Genomic DNA, 16,813 nt, shown 5'->3' with positions numbered 1-16,813 from the left:
CTTCTGAAAAGCTGATCCTGAGGGTTGCCTCATCCCTACAGGGATGCAGCTGGTAGGATTTGGAGTTAAATGATCCCCAAATGCATGTGGCGGTACTTTCACTTGTACATTGGGTTCTTTGGATCCCTGCCAATACCACAGCAGTTGTAAATAAATGCCAAGTGGTTCTCAAGCTTGCTTCAAGCAGGTTTAAATTATTAATCCATAGTACTACTCCATCTTCAAAGTGTTTTACAAAACATCATTAACTTTTAGTTTTAGTCCAGTAAATTTTGCTTGGTATGAGACAGCAAAGCAATATAGTGTTGCAGTGAATGTTTCACTCCTCTTCCTATCCCCAGGACCCTGAATCACCAATATGACTACACATTTGACTGGACAATGTTAAAGCAGAAAGCAGCACAGCAGGCAGCCTCTTCCAGTGGGCAGGGGCAGCAAGCCCAAACCCCCACAGGCAAGCAAACTGACAAATCCAAGAGTAACATGAAAGGTTAGTAGCCAAGAACCAAGTGACGTTACAGTCCAAAAATATTAAACACTAATTTGGATAATGTCTGTGAACTTAAGTGTTAGATCAAGGAGGTCGTTAAAAACATACATTTGGCTGTTTAGTATTAAAGAAATGGACGTCCTTGGAAAATTTGACTACTAACTTTAAACCAAGTGTCCTTGTTTTTCATATCATTTCTTTTGGGATGTTGGGTCATCTTAACCACTGCATCTTTTGCTCCCGCATTAACTCCTCTTCAAAATAAACTGGCTTGGTGTTGGGAACATGATAAATTGTATTATCCTAGACCTAACACTTTAAAGGAAAAGTCTATTGTTGACTTCTTGTATGGGGGCAGTATAAAAAATGCTTTGGTATGGGTTTCTTTGCTCTTGCTATCCAAAATGAAGATGGAAAGCTAGACATGATCTTATTTGGAGTTCTGCCTAAAGCACTTGTGTGATGGATTTTTATTCCTTGACATAGACAGTGTCAATTTTCCATCTTCAATTACAAACCCAGGGATGGATTATCTTGCAGGGTGAATAAGTAATGGGATTTTAAAAATTAAAATACTCCGTTATAATATTGTTTAAAGAAATAACCTAGCTGAAAATGAAATCTGAATTTAATACAGCTTGTTACTGTGTTGGAACATGGTAACAGGATCCATGACTAAATGCTTGAGTTAAAGGCTGCTTTTTCTATGTGAAGAGTAAACATGGAACAAATCACGTTTTAAAACTCAAGCATCATAAATATAATCCAATGGGTCCTGTATTGTATTTTGATTTATGATCTGTGGCTATAGTGGCTCTCCTCTATAGCCTGGCCTGCCCTCTGCTGTGGTCTGCTCCTTCCCAGTATGGTGCTCCTGAAATCAGAGGCACTCAGGTGCACCGACTGGGGAAGAGTTGAAATGGGGTTTGGGGTGGGGGTCCTGTGGAGAATTTGGATGTGGAGAGTAAAAAGGATGCTTCATATGAAGTGACTTGGGTTTATGATGGTGTGGAAGCCAGCAACGTGATCACGCTGAGGAGGCTATCAGCCTGTAGTGAGAAGAGAATGGAGAGAGCTAAAAGAGTCCCAGAATGGAGAGTCTGCAAATCAGACTTTGGGCAGATGGGATGGCTTGTCTTTCTCTTGAGATTAGAGAGAAAGGCCAGTGAAGGTCTTTGAGTATTAATCCAGATCCCAATTTTTTCTGTGGGAAGCAGAGGAGGGCTAATAGATCGAGAATAAATTTATAGAATCTTATAGAATGTATGAAGAGAAGCAACCTTTGGTGCTTCGGTATGAATGTACTGTATTTAGCTTGGTGGAATAAAAATGAACTTTACTGCTAAAGTTTTCCTGATGTTCAGAGAGGTAGAGATTATCAGAAGGGAACAGGATAGAGCAAGCTGATCTGTCTGAACCACAGGCTTGTACTAAGGGCACAGGACTAGTAGGGTGGATAGATTTGAATCAAGATGATTTCTGGCTGATTCTACATCACATATTTCTTAAACATTGATAAAAATTTGATCACTAACACATGGTAATTTACAACTCGATATAACACTTGTATAATATGTAAGAGAACAAACCTTGTGTAATTTTTTAAATATAATTTGACTTTTACTGATTTATGAAATGGTATATAATACTTGTTTTTAATGTAATGGGTACCTTTACTCAGGGTAGATAAAAATCATTGATTTAAAAAAAATCGGATTTGTTTTTATTTAAATCGGATTTGTTAAAAATGCTTTTTGAGGAAGAAATCTATCTAAAGATAGTTTTCTATTTAAGATACATTATAGTCCAAAGGTTATTCATCATGAAATAAGGATTCATTTTTAATTATGTAGCATGAGTCTGTATATATGCAATGTTTAAATTTTTTGCTAAATGAATTCCATTAATCCATTCACAATGTCATGCTCTTCCAGAGGTTTCTGTAAGATTATTTTGGACAATTTTTCTATCTAGAAGATATTATTACAGATGCTTGGTTTTGCAGTTCTCAAAACTCTGATTTTGTGTCTGCAGAGATAACATGTCTCTTCTTCACAGTAAAAATGTTATAAAATAAACATAAGAGTTGAGAAAAAGACCACCTAATCCCATTGTTCCTTTGCAAATCTATGTACATAGAATCAACCCCTTACCTCTTAAGTGCTAAGTTTCAAGAAGTTCAATGAATAGAAGATTGATTGGAGTGGAATAGATCTGTACAAAGAGCTAATTTGTGTAAGGAGGGAGTGTGAGGAGGGAGGGGCAAGCAGTGAAAGTGAAACCTTTTGAGCAGAGTAGCAGACTACTCCACAAGTCCTGGGATCTTCATGTGGATAGCCTGAGGTTTATCATATTATTCTCTCCTTGGAGGAGAAAACCTATAATGGCAGAACACCATAAAAGAGGCCAATTTGGGGAATATTTTAATGAAGTTCCTTTACTTATGGGTAAGGCAGGCATGTGTGCAAAATACAAACACTGCAACAAAGAAATGCAAGGCCTGGTAGCCTGAATGAAACAACATCATGAGAAGTGCTTTGATGCAGATGACAAAAGGAACATGTTTGAACAGGCAGGATCTTCAGGTTGGTAAATGTTTCGATTTCATCATATTTCTTAAACACTGCCTTGAGGAATTGTCATGTCTGAGCAAAAATATATTTGTTATTATTACTGCATGCTACCATCATTTTGATACAGTTGTTAGGAAGAAATAAAGAGCTGAAACAAGCAAATATTCCTTTTTGGGGGCAGTACTGAGTGGCACTGAATACAATGAGTAATACTAAATAAGCAGAAATGTTATAAATAATAAAATAGCAGCATTGACTTTTTTGTTTAGGGGAATCCATCATCCTAAAGGATTCTGGAAACTATCCACCCCCTTTGAGATCACCATCCTCACAGTTTCAGAGTTAATCTGTTCAGGATTGTGTTTCATTCACATCATATACATCACATATCCACAGTATATCACCTAAAAGAAAGAAAAAATCCGACCATCCAGGAACCAGCATAGATAAATTTGTGATAAAAACCAGCAGATTAGAAAAAGACGTAATTGATGAAAAAATTGCCGTGTTTGTTTATGCGACAAATTCTTCTTTCCGTCTGGTTGAAAACCCACACTTCATTAATATGCTTCAGTCACTGAGACCAGGATACAGTCCACCCAGCAGAGCAGATGTTGCCAGGGAACTGCCGTATAAATGGAGCAATGTGCAACAGGTCTAGAGGGTTAAATTGTTAACCTAAGTCTTGATGGGTGGAGTAATGTCCGCAATGATCCTGTTGTATGTGCTTGTATAATAGAAGAAGGGAATGTCTTTCTTGAAGAAACAATTGATATGTCAGGAAATGCACACACAGCAGAATACTTACAGGAAGCAGCAAAAGCTATAACAAAAGGTGCACAAAAATTCAAATGTCTAGTGTGCAGTTTAGTCACAGACAATGCTTCAAATGTATCCAAGATGAGAAGAAATTTAGAAGAGCATGAAGTGAATACAAAGCTAATAACATATGGTTGCAGTGCTCATTTGCTGCACCTCCTAGCCAAAGACTTCAGTGTTCCAGAAATAAAGGCTAATGTTGTTGTAATTGCTAAATACTTCCGTAACAATCATTTGCAGCAGCAACTCTGAAAAGAATAGGTGGAACCAAGCTAACGCTCCCACAAGATGTTAGACGGAAATTGAGAGAAAATAGAAAAATCCTCAACATTGGGCTTAAGAGAAATGTTGAAGATATGCTGAGAACCCTGAAACCCATTTCTGAAGCTTTAAACAAAATACAGAAAAATAGCTGTTTTATTGCTGATGCTCTTGAAATTTGGAAGGAACTGAGTGAGCACTTAAAAACAGAACTGCACAATGACAGATTTAAATTACGAGCATTAAAAAAAACGAATGAGACAAGCACTTTCTCCAGCTCATTTTCTTGCAAATATTGTCAATATCTGGTAGCAGGGTCAAACCTTAAATGTTGAAGAAGAGGAGTTCGCTATGACATGGGTATCCAGCAATCATCCATCTGTAATGCCAACTATAATAAACTTCAGAGCTAAGGGGGAACCATTCAAGAAATGTTTGCTGCTGATGTTTTAAAGAAAGACACCAGTGAACTGGTGGAAGTCAATTATTGAGCACTTGGATTTAGAGACTGTTGAAGTAATGATTTCACTTTTGACAGCAGTAGCTTCTTCTGCTGGCATAGAAAGAATATTCTCTTCCTTTGGACTAATTCATTCTAAATTGAGAAATCGTTTGGGACCCAATAAAGCAGGAAAGCTTGTTTTTGTTTTTATTTTATGAACAAACAAGTAAATGAAGATAAGTGAGCTACAGAAGACAGAATTGTAATTTTTTCATGTGCGGACCTGGCTGATAGTCTTAAGGTTTTCTTTAAAGATATTTTGTTTAACCACATCAGTTAACAAGCATGGATGTTTAAGCAAATACAAGAATACATATGCTATAATATTATTTTAGTTAAATAAAACTATTTAAATTGTTAAGGTAATAATTATTTTTCTCCTTTCAGTAAAGTACAGCAGAAATGTTGTCCAAATATGAATGATTAACCTATTGGCCTTTCAATAATTTCATAATTATCTATGTATTTCTAATAGTATAACCAAATCAGTAATGCTTGATATAACTGTAACTAATCTGAAAAGTTATTATTCCAAAAATGAAACCTTCATCTGGTTGTAAATATTAAAGATTAGACCAGCAAGAATGAATCTTTTTGTAAAAAACCATGATTTAAATCTAGTCTTACTGACTAGTGATATAAATAGTGATTTAAATCAATATGATTTATATCAAATCCACCCTGCCTTTACTCATTACCTGTGTAAAACTGCCCTGCATCTCCTTGCTGCAATGTTTACACATGACACATTTTCCTTTTTACACAGGGAAGGTATTTCTACAAAATATATCCAGGTAGGTTGCCACCTACACCCAGAATCTATGACAGTTTTTTCAGTGGCAACATGGGGCAATATAGGAAACTGTGTACTGAATAATGCTTTCCTTTTGCCCTCACTGTTTTTCTGCTTCACCTCCCTTCCTGTATTGTGTAAGTAAGTTACTGTACTGTAGAGATAAAAACTAAGACTCATGATGAAAAGCAAATGCAAAAATTTAGCAAATCTGATGGAGCCACGGCCCTAATGGACTTGTTGTACTCGGCGTCAAGCACTCCTTCTGGCTCCACTTTCCAGGGGTTCTTGAGCATTGGCCTGGATGAGGATCAGGAAGATGATGATCTCCCGTTACAACCTCCAAAAACACCCTCAATTTCGCCAAGAGGTGCATCAGGAAATGTGCTGCCACCGACTTCAAACCTTGTCAAGTGTGTCAAGCCTTTGGCCAGGCTATCCACCTGCCATCAACACAGCCAACACATTCCTGTGGTTTTTGCCACTCCCTTCCCAAGGATTATGGGGAATACCTAAAGTGGAAGGCACAACAGGTGCCTGTGACCCAGGCACATGTGCCGTTGCAGCAGCATGTCATCACATATTGGGAGTCACATTCCCACTTTGATGCAGCTCCTCCGCAGCAGTAGCCTTTTCCTTATCACCATCAGCAGCTTGCCCCCCAACCAACACAATCTCAGCTGCTGGCCTCTGCATCGTGCCAGACACAGACATCTACAGTGTTCCAAGAGAAGACGGGCGGGGAGGGGAGGAAGGAAAAGGAAGACAGGTTCTCCTTACTGACACAGCGTTCACCTTCATTCCTGGAACAGGAAGCTTATTTTACTGATTCTGAGGAGTCTGAATCGAATCACGCAAGTCGTTGGTCGGAACCACCTTCCGATATCCCTCCCCACCTATCAAGATCCCCCACAGCGGAGTTAAAAGCATATCACTTTTTGATAAGGGAGATAGTGGAAGTGCTAGGAATGGACATTAACCTACCTGAGACAGAGATAGCTGACCCAGTATAAAACATGATGGCACGCGCCAAGTCATCATACCCAGTGGCACTGTCAATGATTCTGGTAATAAGTAGGGTTGCCAAGACAGCATGGGAAGTCCCACAGACCTCTACCCTGGCGTCCAAATGGCTTGAAAATCTGTACAGGGTAAAGGAGGAAGAAAACACCTAACTTTTGCTTCACCCAGTACCTAATTCCATGGTGGTAGATTGCACTTCAACATCAAAGGGCGGTCGACATCATACAACACCGGCAGACGAGGGCAGAAAGATGGATGTCCTAGGCAGGAAGATCTACACCACATCCGGCCTAGCAATACGAATAGCCAATTATGCAGCCTGTATGGCCCGTTATACTCACCTGCTGTAGGACACCTTGCTGCAGGACTCTATATCTATGACTCCTGAAGATCTGCAGGATAAATTTAATGAAGTATATGAAAGGACAACATCAGTAACAAGGCAACAGCTAAGTGCCTTCAAACACTTAGCAGAGACTGAATCGAGGGCGATGGTCACGGTGGTGACCATGTGATGGTATGCTTGGCTCCAGTCTGTGTCATTACAGCAAGATATGAAAGAGCGATGGGAAAGGCCTTTTCCATGAAGACACACACTACCATGGGAAGTTTTTTAAAAATCAAAGTTTACAGCAAATACCTTCATGCGACATCATCAGCGTTGAGTTCCCATGCCCGAACTTACACATTATTATTTTTACATTTATATCCCGCTCTTCCTCCAAGGAGCCCAGAGCGGTGTACTACATACTTGAGTTTCTCTTGCCAAATGCCCTACAAATTCCAAGACAGGAGAGATTTTAGGAGGCAGAATAGACCTTTCCAACAGCCTAGAGGGTACAACCAAAAGAACAAGGGACAAACCAACTGCCCTAATAAGGACAGTGCCAAGCAGTCTTTTTGATAGCTATGTCAGCCCACTGCATTCACAGACAGTTGCCAAGGCCCAAGTCATCAGCCTTGTAGTTGCCAGCACTTCCATCAAATTGGCAAGCCATGCCCCAGCATGGCACAATATAACATCAGACTTCTGGGTTCTTCGAATTGTGGAAATGGGGTATGCAATCAAATTCAAAACTCTGCCACTGTTTTCTGGCCTGAAGTTCACCAAGGTAACAGCAATCCTTCAAGAGGAAGTGAAAGTGCTTCTAGAGAAAAAGGCAATTGTACCTGTTCAGTGGGCAAGAAGATTGTCTGGATTCTACTCCTACTATTTCCAAATACCCAAGCGGGATAGAGGAATCAGGGCGATCATGGATTTGTGTTGACTCAACTGCTTTATCTGGACCCGGATAAAGTTCAGATAAAGTTCAGAATGATGATGTTGCAGGAAATACTACCCCTATAATTTACCTGATAGAAATACCCATAACAGGCATCAACAATCATCTGGCCGACAGTCTCAGTCGGACCAGCCAGTTTGACCACAGACATGAATGGGAGATCAAGGAAACTTGCCTCAGAGAGTTCTTCAGCAGGTGGGGCACCCACGACAGTGAACTTGTTTGCCACAGCTGCCAACAGGAAGTGTCCCAGATATTGCTCACGTGCCGGAGTAGGCACGGGGTCGCTGGGCGATGCCTTCCAACACAACTAGCGAGTGGGACCCCGTACCTGTTTCCCCCACTACTGCTAATCAGCTGCGTGCTGGCCCAGATTCTGAGGGATGGGGGCAACTTGCATACTTCTGACCCTGTGGTGGCCGTGCCAGCCATGGTTCGCACCACTGCTGCGGTTGTCAAGAGGCAACTTTCGCAGACTCTCTCTGATTCCAGACCTGCTCCAGAGGGAAGGAGGAAAAGTGCTACATCCCTAAATCCAAACACTACAGATGACAACATGGAGAATCGGATTCTGAAGAAAATTCTATTGAATAATAGGTGCCGTTCAACTAGACACAGTTACCTCAGCAAGTGGAAGCAGATTGCCGCCTACGCGCAAGAACACAATTTCTGCTGTGCGACAGGTGCTGCTTTATTTGACCTCATTAAAAATGAAGGGCCTGGCCAACGTGTCTCTAAAAGTACATCTGTCAGCCATATCGGCCAAGCACACTGGATGGGATGGAACAACAATATTTTCACATCCAGAGAGTAAAAGATTCATGAAAGGACTTAATAATCTGTACTCACCTCTTAAACGGCCAGTGGAGCAGTAGAGTCTGTCATTAGTGCTATCGGCTTTCACTGAGCATCCCTTTTGAGCCTCTTCATTCCGCAAATTTGTGCATAACGACCCTCAAGTGGTGGTCTTCATTGTTATTACCACAGCGAAGTGAGTTGGAGAGTTGGCAGCATTGAGAATAGATAGGCTATACACTCAGTTCTACCCGCATAAAGTCGTAATGAGACTGGATCCCTCCTTTCGGCCAAAAGTACTTACTGAATTCTACCTTAATCAAGAAATCATTTTGCCAACCTTTTCCCAGGCCCCACAGATGGCCTTGGAAACAGCTCCATATTCCCTAGATGTCCGGAGGGCTCTGCTGTACTACCTACATGGAGCGAAGTTGCTTAGAAAGATGAAGAGGCTCTTTGTGGCCTACAAGTGGAAGAATAAAGGGCAGGCAGCGGTTGGTGCACTGGCTTATGGAACTGATCATGCTCGCGTACAAAAATCAAGAGGTTACTCCCTCAAGGACTGTATGGGCACATTCAATGAGAGCAGACTTGACTTCGGCTGCCAACTTATCAGGGATAAAGATGGAGGATGTCTGCATAGCAGCAACATGGTCTTCTCAGCAGCCATTCATCAAGGACTATGCCATAGACCTACGCATGGCATGTCAGGCTGATTATAGGAGGAGTGTCTTGGAGGGTGTTGCCATAGAACTCCACCTACTGCACCCCCCACCAAGGTGGAAATCTGGCTAATCACCCACTTCCTTATTAACTCAATGGATCACGATCCAGATAAATAGGTTGCTTACCTGTAACTATTGATCTGGAATTGATCCATTGAATTCATAAGATCCTCCTGAACCATCCCCACCGCAGAAGACAGAAGCAGCAACATTAAAAAAAAAAAGAGAGAGAGAGAGACAGATCTTGAAGAACTGACAGGAAGACGCCTAACTAACTCAGATGACAGGTGCAGACAGTTGGGTGTTGCGAGGAGTTACTTAGTCGGCCCGCGAGGTGCCTGCGCAGGCACAGGACCAGGGTGGATAAAAATCAATGATTTTTTTTAAAAATCAAAAACATCGGATTTTTTTAATTTAAATCGGATTTTTTTGATTTAAATTGGATTTTTTTTAAATAAAATGCTTTTTGAGGAAAATATATTACCATCCAAAGGTTATTCCATCATGAAATAAAGATTAGTTTTTTAATTATGTAGAATAAAGCTGTATATGTTTAATTTTTTTGGTAAATAAATTCCATTAATCCATTCACAATGTCATGCTCTTCCAGAGGTTTTTGTAAGATTATTGGGCAGTTTCTCTGCCTACAAGATATTATCACAGATGCTTGGTTTACTTTTGCAGTTCTCAAAACTGAATTTGACTCAGCAGAGATCACATGCCTCTTCTTCACAGCAAAAATATTATGACATGAACAGAGTTGAGAAAAAGACCTTAATCCTATTGTTCTACAAACCTATGAATACAGAATCAACCCCTTCAGTGCTAAGTTTCAAGAAGTTCAGTGAAATAGAATAGAAACAATATTTTTCTGATTGTTTGGAGTGGAATAGATCTGCACAAGAAGAAAGTGAAACTAAGTGTGAGGAGGGAGGGGCAAGCAGACAAGCAGTACAAAATGAAAGTGAAACTTTCTGAGCACAATACTGCATAGCCACAGACAGACAAGTCTTTGGATCTTTTTGTGTGTATGACCTGAGGTTTATCACATTCTTTCCTTGGAGGAAAAAACCTATAATGGCAGCAGGCCATAAAAGAGACCCAGTTTGGCAGTATTTTAATGAAGTTCCTTTACCTATCGGTAAGGCAGGCATGCGTGCAAAATGCAAACACTGCAACAAAGAAATGCAAGGCCTGGTGGCCCGAATGAGGCAACATCATGAGAAGTGCTGTGATGAAGATGACCAAAGAAACACATTTGAACAGGCAGGATCTTCAGGTTGGTAAACATTTTTATTGAATCATATAATATTTCTAAAGACTGCCTTGAACTGTCATGTTTGAGCAAAATTATATTTCTTATTATTACTGCATGCTACTGTCATTTGGTACAGTTATGAAGAAAAGCAAATATTCCTTTTGGGGCAGTGCTGTGTACAATAAGCAGAAATTGTATAAACAATAAAATAACAGCATTGACTTTTTTGTTTAGGGGAATTCAGTCATATTCTGGAAACTATCCACCTTCAAGATCACCATCCTCCTGTTCTACAGTTTCAGAGTTATCCATCCAGGATAGTGCTTCATTAGCATCATCATCAGACACCCACAGCCACATATCACTATCACCTAAAAGAAAGAAAAAATCCTTCCCTCCTGGAACCACCATAGATAAGTTTGTGATAAAAACTAGCAGATTAGAAAAAGAGTTAATTGATGAAAAAATTGCCCAGTTTGTTTATGCAACGAACTCTTCTTTCCGTCTGACTGAGAACCCACATTTCATTAATATGGTTCAGTCACTGAGACCAGGATACAGTCCACCCAGCAGAGCAGATGTTGCAGGGAAACTGCTGGATAAAGTGTATGACAGAGAAATGGAGCAATGTGCAACAGCTCTGGAGGGTAGAATTGTTAACCTAAGTATTGATGGGTGGAGTAATGTCCACAATGATCCTGTTGTATGTGCTTGTATAACAACAGAAGAAGGGAAAGTCTTCCTTGCACAAACAATTGATACGTCAGGAAATGCACACACAGCAGAATACTTACAAGAAGTGGCAGTAAAAGCTATAATAACATGTGAACAAAAATTCAAATGTCTAGTACGCAGTTTGGTCACAGACAATGCTGCAAATGTATCCAAGATGAGAAGAAATTTAGAAGAGCAGGAAGGGAATACAAAGCTAATAACATATGGTTGCAGTGCTCATTTGCTGCACCTCTTAGCCAAAGACAAGTGTTCCAGAAATAAAGACTAATGTTGTTGAAATTGCTAAATACTTCCGTAACAATCACTTTGCTGCAGCAGCTCTGAAAAGGATGGGTGGAAGCAAGCTAACGCTCCCACAAGATGTTAGATGGAACTCTGTGGTGGACTGTTTTGAGCAGTATATCAAGAACTGGCCTATTCTGATGACAGTTTGTGAACAAAATCAAGATAAAATAGATGGCACTGTCACGGCCAAAATCCTCAACATTGGGCTTAAGAGAAATGTTGAACATATACTGAGCATCCTGAAACCCATCTCTGAATCTTTAAACAAAATACAGAAAAATAGCTGTTTTATTGCTGATGCTATTGAAATTTGGAAGGAACTGAGTGAACACTTAAAAACAGAACTACACATGGACAGAATTAAATTACAAGCATTAAAAAAAACGAATGGGACAAGTACTGTCTCCAGCTCATTTTTTGGCAAATATTGTCAATATCCAGTACCAGGGTCAAAACTTAAGTGCTGAGGAAGAGGAGTTAGCTATGACATGGGTATCCAGCAATCATCCATCTGTAATGCCAACTATAATAAACTTCAAAGCTAAGGGGGAACCATTCAAGAAATATGTTTGCTGAAGATATTTTAAAGAAAGGCACACCAGTGAACTGGTGGAAGTCACTTAAGCACTTGGATTTAGAGACTGTTCAAGTAATGATTTCACTTTTAACAGCAGTAGCTTCTTCTGCAGGCGTTGAAAGAATATTCTCTTCCTTTGGACTCATTCATTCTAAATTGAGAAATCGTTTGGGACCCGATAAAGCAGGAAAGCTTGTTTTTCTTTTCCAGATTATGAACAAAGAAGAAGATGAAGATGACGAGTGAGCTACAGAGGACAGTATTTAAGTTTTTCATGTGTAGGCTGGGCTGACAGTCTAAGTTTCTTAAAATATATATATTTTGTTTAGCCAAATTAGTTAACAAACATGGATGTTTGTTTAAGCAAATAACATATGCTGTAATGTTATTGTTTCAGTTGAATAAATCTATTTAAATTGTTATTATTAAGGTAATGATTATTTTTCTCCTTCCTAAGTACAACAGAAAAGTTGTCCAAATATGAATGATTAACCTATTAAACTGGGGATAAAAAAAACTAATATGAAAAGTTGTTATTCTAAAAATCTTCATCTACTTGCATATTAAAGTTATACCAGCAAGAATTAGTCTTTATGTAGAAAACTATGATTTAAATCAAGCCTTACTGACTAGTGATTTAAATCGTGAATTAAATCAGTTTGATTTAAATCAAATTCACCCTGCTTAAGCAATCACATAACTGCTGTTTTTGGGCTCACAGGAGCAGCTAACCAGCAATATACTATATAACCAAGCCATTGAATACTAGGAGTTGAGGGATGCCATGTATCCCTGCCCTAAGATATTGTTGCATACTTGGTTTGAGAGCAAAGTAGCTCCATAGAATGTTAAACAGTAATACCCACGAACCAAGTTCCTACCTACTTCATCATGTCTCAATTCTTTGGAACACGTCTTCCAACTTAAAAGTTGGATTTGACAACTTTTGAGATATTTTATGTACAACTTATAATCAAGTACACTGAATAACAGGGGGACTTGACTTTTTGCTATTTTTGCTATTTAGGCTTAAGGGGCTATAACTAGCCATTTGCAGTATCTATAGCTTCCTGGTCCTCTGCTAGTACCACCAATACCAGCAGTTCTTCAACATATCAGATAGCAAACTACATGCATCAGACAAGATTTCATTGTCTAGTTAATCCATAGATGGTTTCATAATAATTGATGAAAATGTTCACTTGTGCAACTGATTCTGTCTTTTATGGCAAAAAGAAGGAAACATTTATTGGCATAGTTCAGCCATCAAGACTCTACTCCACCAGGAAGAACTGACGTTTCTGAAAAGTTGCTGGATATATGTGAAAGTGAATATTGTCCAAAAAAAGTCAACAGGAAATTTGCAAATTTATCCTAACAGATGGAACACACAGTCCCTGAAATGCTCTAAGATTTTTAGGAATTGCTAACACAGCAGAAGTAACAGTAAAGGCTATAAACTTTGTCATAGGCAGGGCTAGAAATGTAGCAAAAATGAGACTAAATCTGCAGGAGGAGGATAAAAAAGGTGTCTTGCATAATAGTTGTAGGTTTCAGTATGATCAAGCATAGCCAAAGAGAACCATGACTTTTAAAGATAATGGAAAACATTTAAAATGCAAAATATTTCTACATCTACCTTGCTTCAACTTCATTCAACTTCATTCAACTTCAACTGGTACAGCCAAAGTAATTCTCAAGATGTGACTGAATTTTATGGCTAATTGTTTTGAGCAGTCATGTTATAAACTAGTCTATTCTGAAGAATAATCTGGAGAAAAAATAACCTGATAAAACTATGAAATGCATCATCGTCATGAAGAAAAAACCAATATGTTTGGTATACTGGAATGTAAGTTTTGGCTTGGACGGTCTGAGGAAACATTACTCATGTACTTGACACGTTGAAGAAAAATGTGCCAACAGAGTTTGAGAGCCACAAAGAGTACCAACTCCACTTTATTTTCTTTGCCCATCTTTCAACACAGAGTACAAAGGTAAATGCTTAACTGGTGAACATGGGATATGAGATGAGCATTCATCACTCATGCCAGCTAAAACTTTGGGTGTGGAGGTGAACCATTCAAGGTATATTTATTTATTTATTTATTTATTTATTTATTTATTTATTTATTTATTTATTTTCTTGTGTCAAAGATGAGAAGAAAGAGAAGGCCCCAAACTAGTAACATATGGCTGCAGATTCATTTGATGCATCTCCTAGCAAAAGGAAGTACTTTTTCACACAACGCATAATCAACTTGTGGAATTCTCTGCCACAAGATGTGGTGACAGCCAACAACCTGGATGGCTTTAAGAGGGGTTTGGATAACTTCATGGAAGAGAGCTCTATCAACGGCTACTAGTTGGAGGGCTATAGGCCGCCTCCAGCCTCAAAGGCAGGATGCCACTGAGTACCAGTTGCAGGGAAGTAACAGCAGGAGAGAGGGCATGCCCTCAACTCCTGCCTGTAGGCTTCCAGCGGCATCTGGTGAGCTACTGTGTGAAACAAGATGCTGGACTAGATGGGCCTTGGGCTTGATCCAGCAGGGCTGTTATGTTCTTAAGACTCCAGAAATAAAAGCTAACTAGCCAACCTGCACAGAGCATCTGTGCGTTCTTTGGGGCTGGCTGTTCCCCTCTCCCCCCTGCCCCACTCTCCCTCCCCCTGCCCCACTCTTTCCCCTCTTGCCCTCCCCCCTGCCCCACCCTCTTGTCCTCCCTCCCCCCTGCTCCTCTTTCCTGCCCTTCCTCTCTACCCCACCCCACTCTCTTACCCTCGCCCACACTCTTGCCCTCCCCCCTGCCCCACTCTCTCCGCCCCCTGCATTTTTTAAAGCTCTACTTACCGGGCTGCCGCCGCTCCTCATCCCCCTCCTCCCGGGTGGCGAACAGGAAAGTCCCACTGTCCGGTTCCCTCCCTCGGCGGCCGGTCCCCGCACCCCCTGGCCAAGTGCCGCCTCTGCGTCCTGGCCTGCCGCTGGGCCAAGTGCCACCTCCACGGCCTGGGCCACCGCTGGGCCGAGTGCCACCTTTGTGGCCGGGCCCTCCACGCCAAGTTCCGCCTCCGCGGCCTGCCGGGCCCGCTGCCGCCACTTGCCAGTCTCTGTGGCCGGCCTCCTCTACTACCACCACCACCACCTTCTAACCCAGTATCCGGGCCTGCCACCACCTCGGCCGGGCCTGTCGCTGTGGCTGGACGGGGCCCGCAGCCACTGTCGCTGAGCCGGCCAGCGGCCTGGCCCTCACCGGCCAATTCTCCTCGGTGTGCCAGCCAATCAAGCGCCTCCGCAGCCCAGCCAATCAGCTGGGCTGCCGGGACGCACATTCCATGGCACACCCAGGAGAGAGAGAGAGAGATGTTGAAACTGCAAAATACTTCCACGATAACCACTTTGCATCAGCTGCTCTGAAGAAAGCAGGAGGAACCAAACTTAACTCTCTCTCAAGCTGTCTGATGGAACTCTTTAGTGGACCATTTTGAAAGCTACATCAAGAACTGCCCTACTCTGGCAATTTGTGAACAAAATCATGGGAAAAGATGGAACTGTTACAACCAAAGTTCTCAACGCTGGACTAAAGAGAAATGTTGGGACATATGGTGACAATCCTGAAGACTGTTTCCATGCCCTTGAACAAAGTGCACAAAAATAGCTTTTAAAAAAATGTCTGTTGCTGTTGAAGTTCAGAAGGTACTGAGTGAAACCTTGAAAAGAGAATATGCAGTGGTAGAATTTCAGGTATTTTTAAAAATAGAAAAGTGGAACAGGCACTATCTCCAGCTCATCTTCGTGCCATTCTCAGTACTCAATACCAGGGTCAATCTTTAGCTGTTGAGGAAGAGGAGTTGGCTATGATATGGGCATCTAGCAATTATTCCTTCATAATAACTATAATAAATTTTGGGGCGGCCAGTTCAAGAAATACATGTTTGCTGATGGAAATGTTAAAGGAAGTCACACTAGTGAGCTGGTGGAAGTCACTTAAACATCTGGGTTCAGAGACCACTGAATTGGTAATCCAGCTTACTAGCGGTAGCCTCTTCTGCAGGTTTAGAGAGAATTTTTCCTTCCTTTGGACTAATTCATTCAAAATTGAGAAATTAGTTGGGAACTCAAAAAGCAGGAAAGCTTGTATTTTTCAGACATTGAACAAGGAAGACAAAGGTGAAGAAGACTGAGTTAATTGTACTATACCCCGTGCATTTTCTCAAGTTGACGTGACTGAAATTGCCTAACTTCTTCTTCTTCTTTTTTTTTAGAGAATAGTAAAATATTCAAGAACTCATGTGCATGTTTTGTTAATTTTGTTTCATTTGAAGAAAACTAACCAGAATAAACAAGCTTATTAGTACAACTTAAAAGCCTGTCTGGTGGTTCTTCTGACGCATCATGGCAAAAATCATTATTAATGAAACTGGAGCTGGTTCATTTTCTGATGACTTCAGAAGAACATGTCTGCTTTTGGTACTACTAAAATGACCAAATCATCCAATTTTTTGATGAAAATTTAATGTGAAAAAGTACAGATTAAATAATTGCTTATAATGTATACGGTATAAAGTACCTGCCTTGCAAAAATGGAACCTAGTTCTATCTATGAATATATATTAAAGTTATCTTTGACAACAATAATATACTTTTACTAGAAAATAATTAAACTTATTTAAATAAATTAAATGTGTAAACCTTTGA

The 16,813-nt window shown here is 40.4% G+C and overlaps 1 protein-coding gene across 6 annotated transcripts in view; it reads left to right on the top strand.

Annotated features, from left to right (window-relative positions):
* Nucleotides 1-16,813, top strand: part of CSNK1A1 (casein kinase 1 alpha 1) — a 58,410-nt gene that overhangs the window by 27,927 nt on the left and 13,670 nt on the right. For 3 of the 6 annotated variants that reach the window (XM_053289873.1, XM_053289874.1, XM_053289880.1), the window contains one exon: nt 342-490. In XM_053289873.1, coding sequence (XP_053145848.1) covers nt 342-490 — 149 coding nt within the window. Of the gene's footprint in view, nt 1-341; nt 496-16,813 lie in introns of those variants that run through there. The other 3 variants (XM_053289878.1, XM_053289879.1, XM_053289877.1) reach the window with 2 other exon arrangements.

The sequence above is a fragment of the Hemicordylus capensis genome, chromosome 2, assembly GCF_027244095.1.
Source record: "Hemicordylus capensis ecotype Gifberg chromosome 2, rHemCap1.1.pri, whole genome shotgun sequence".
In the NCBI taxonomy this organism is placed as follows: domain Eukaryota; kingdom Metazoa; phylum Chordata; class Lepidosauria; order Squamata; family Cordylidae; genus Hemicordylus; species Hemicordylus capensis.
This window is presented reverse-complemented; position numbering and strand designations above follow the sequence as displayed.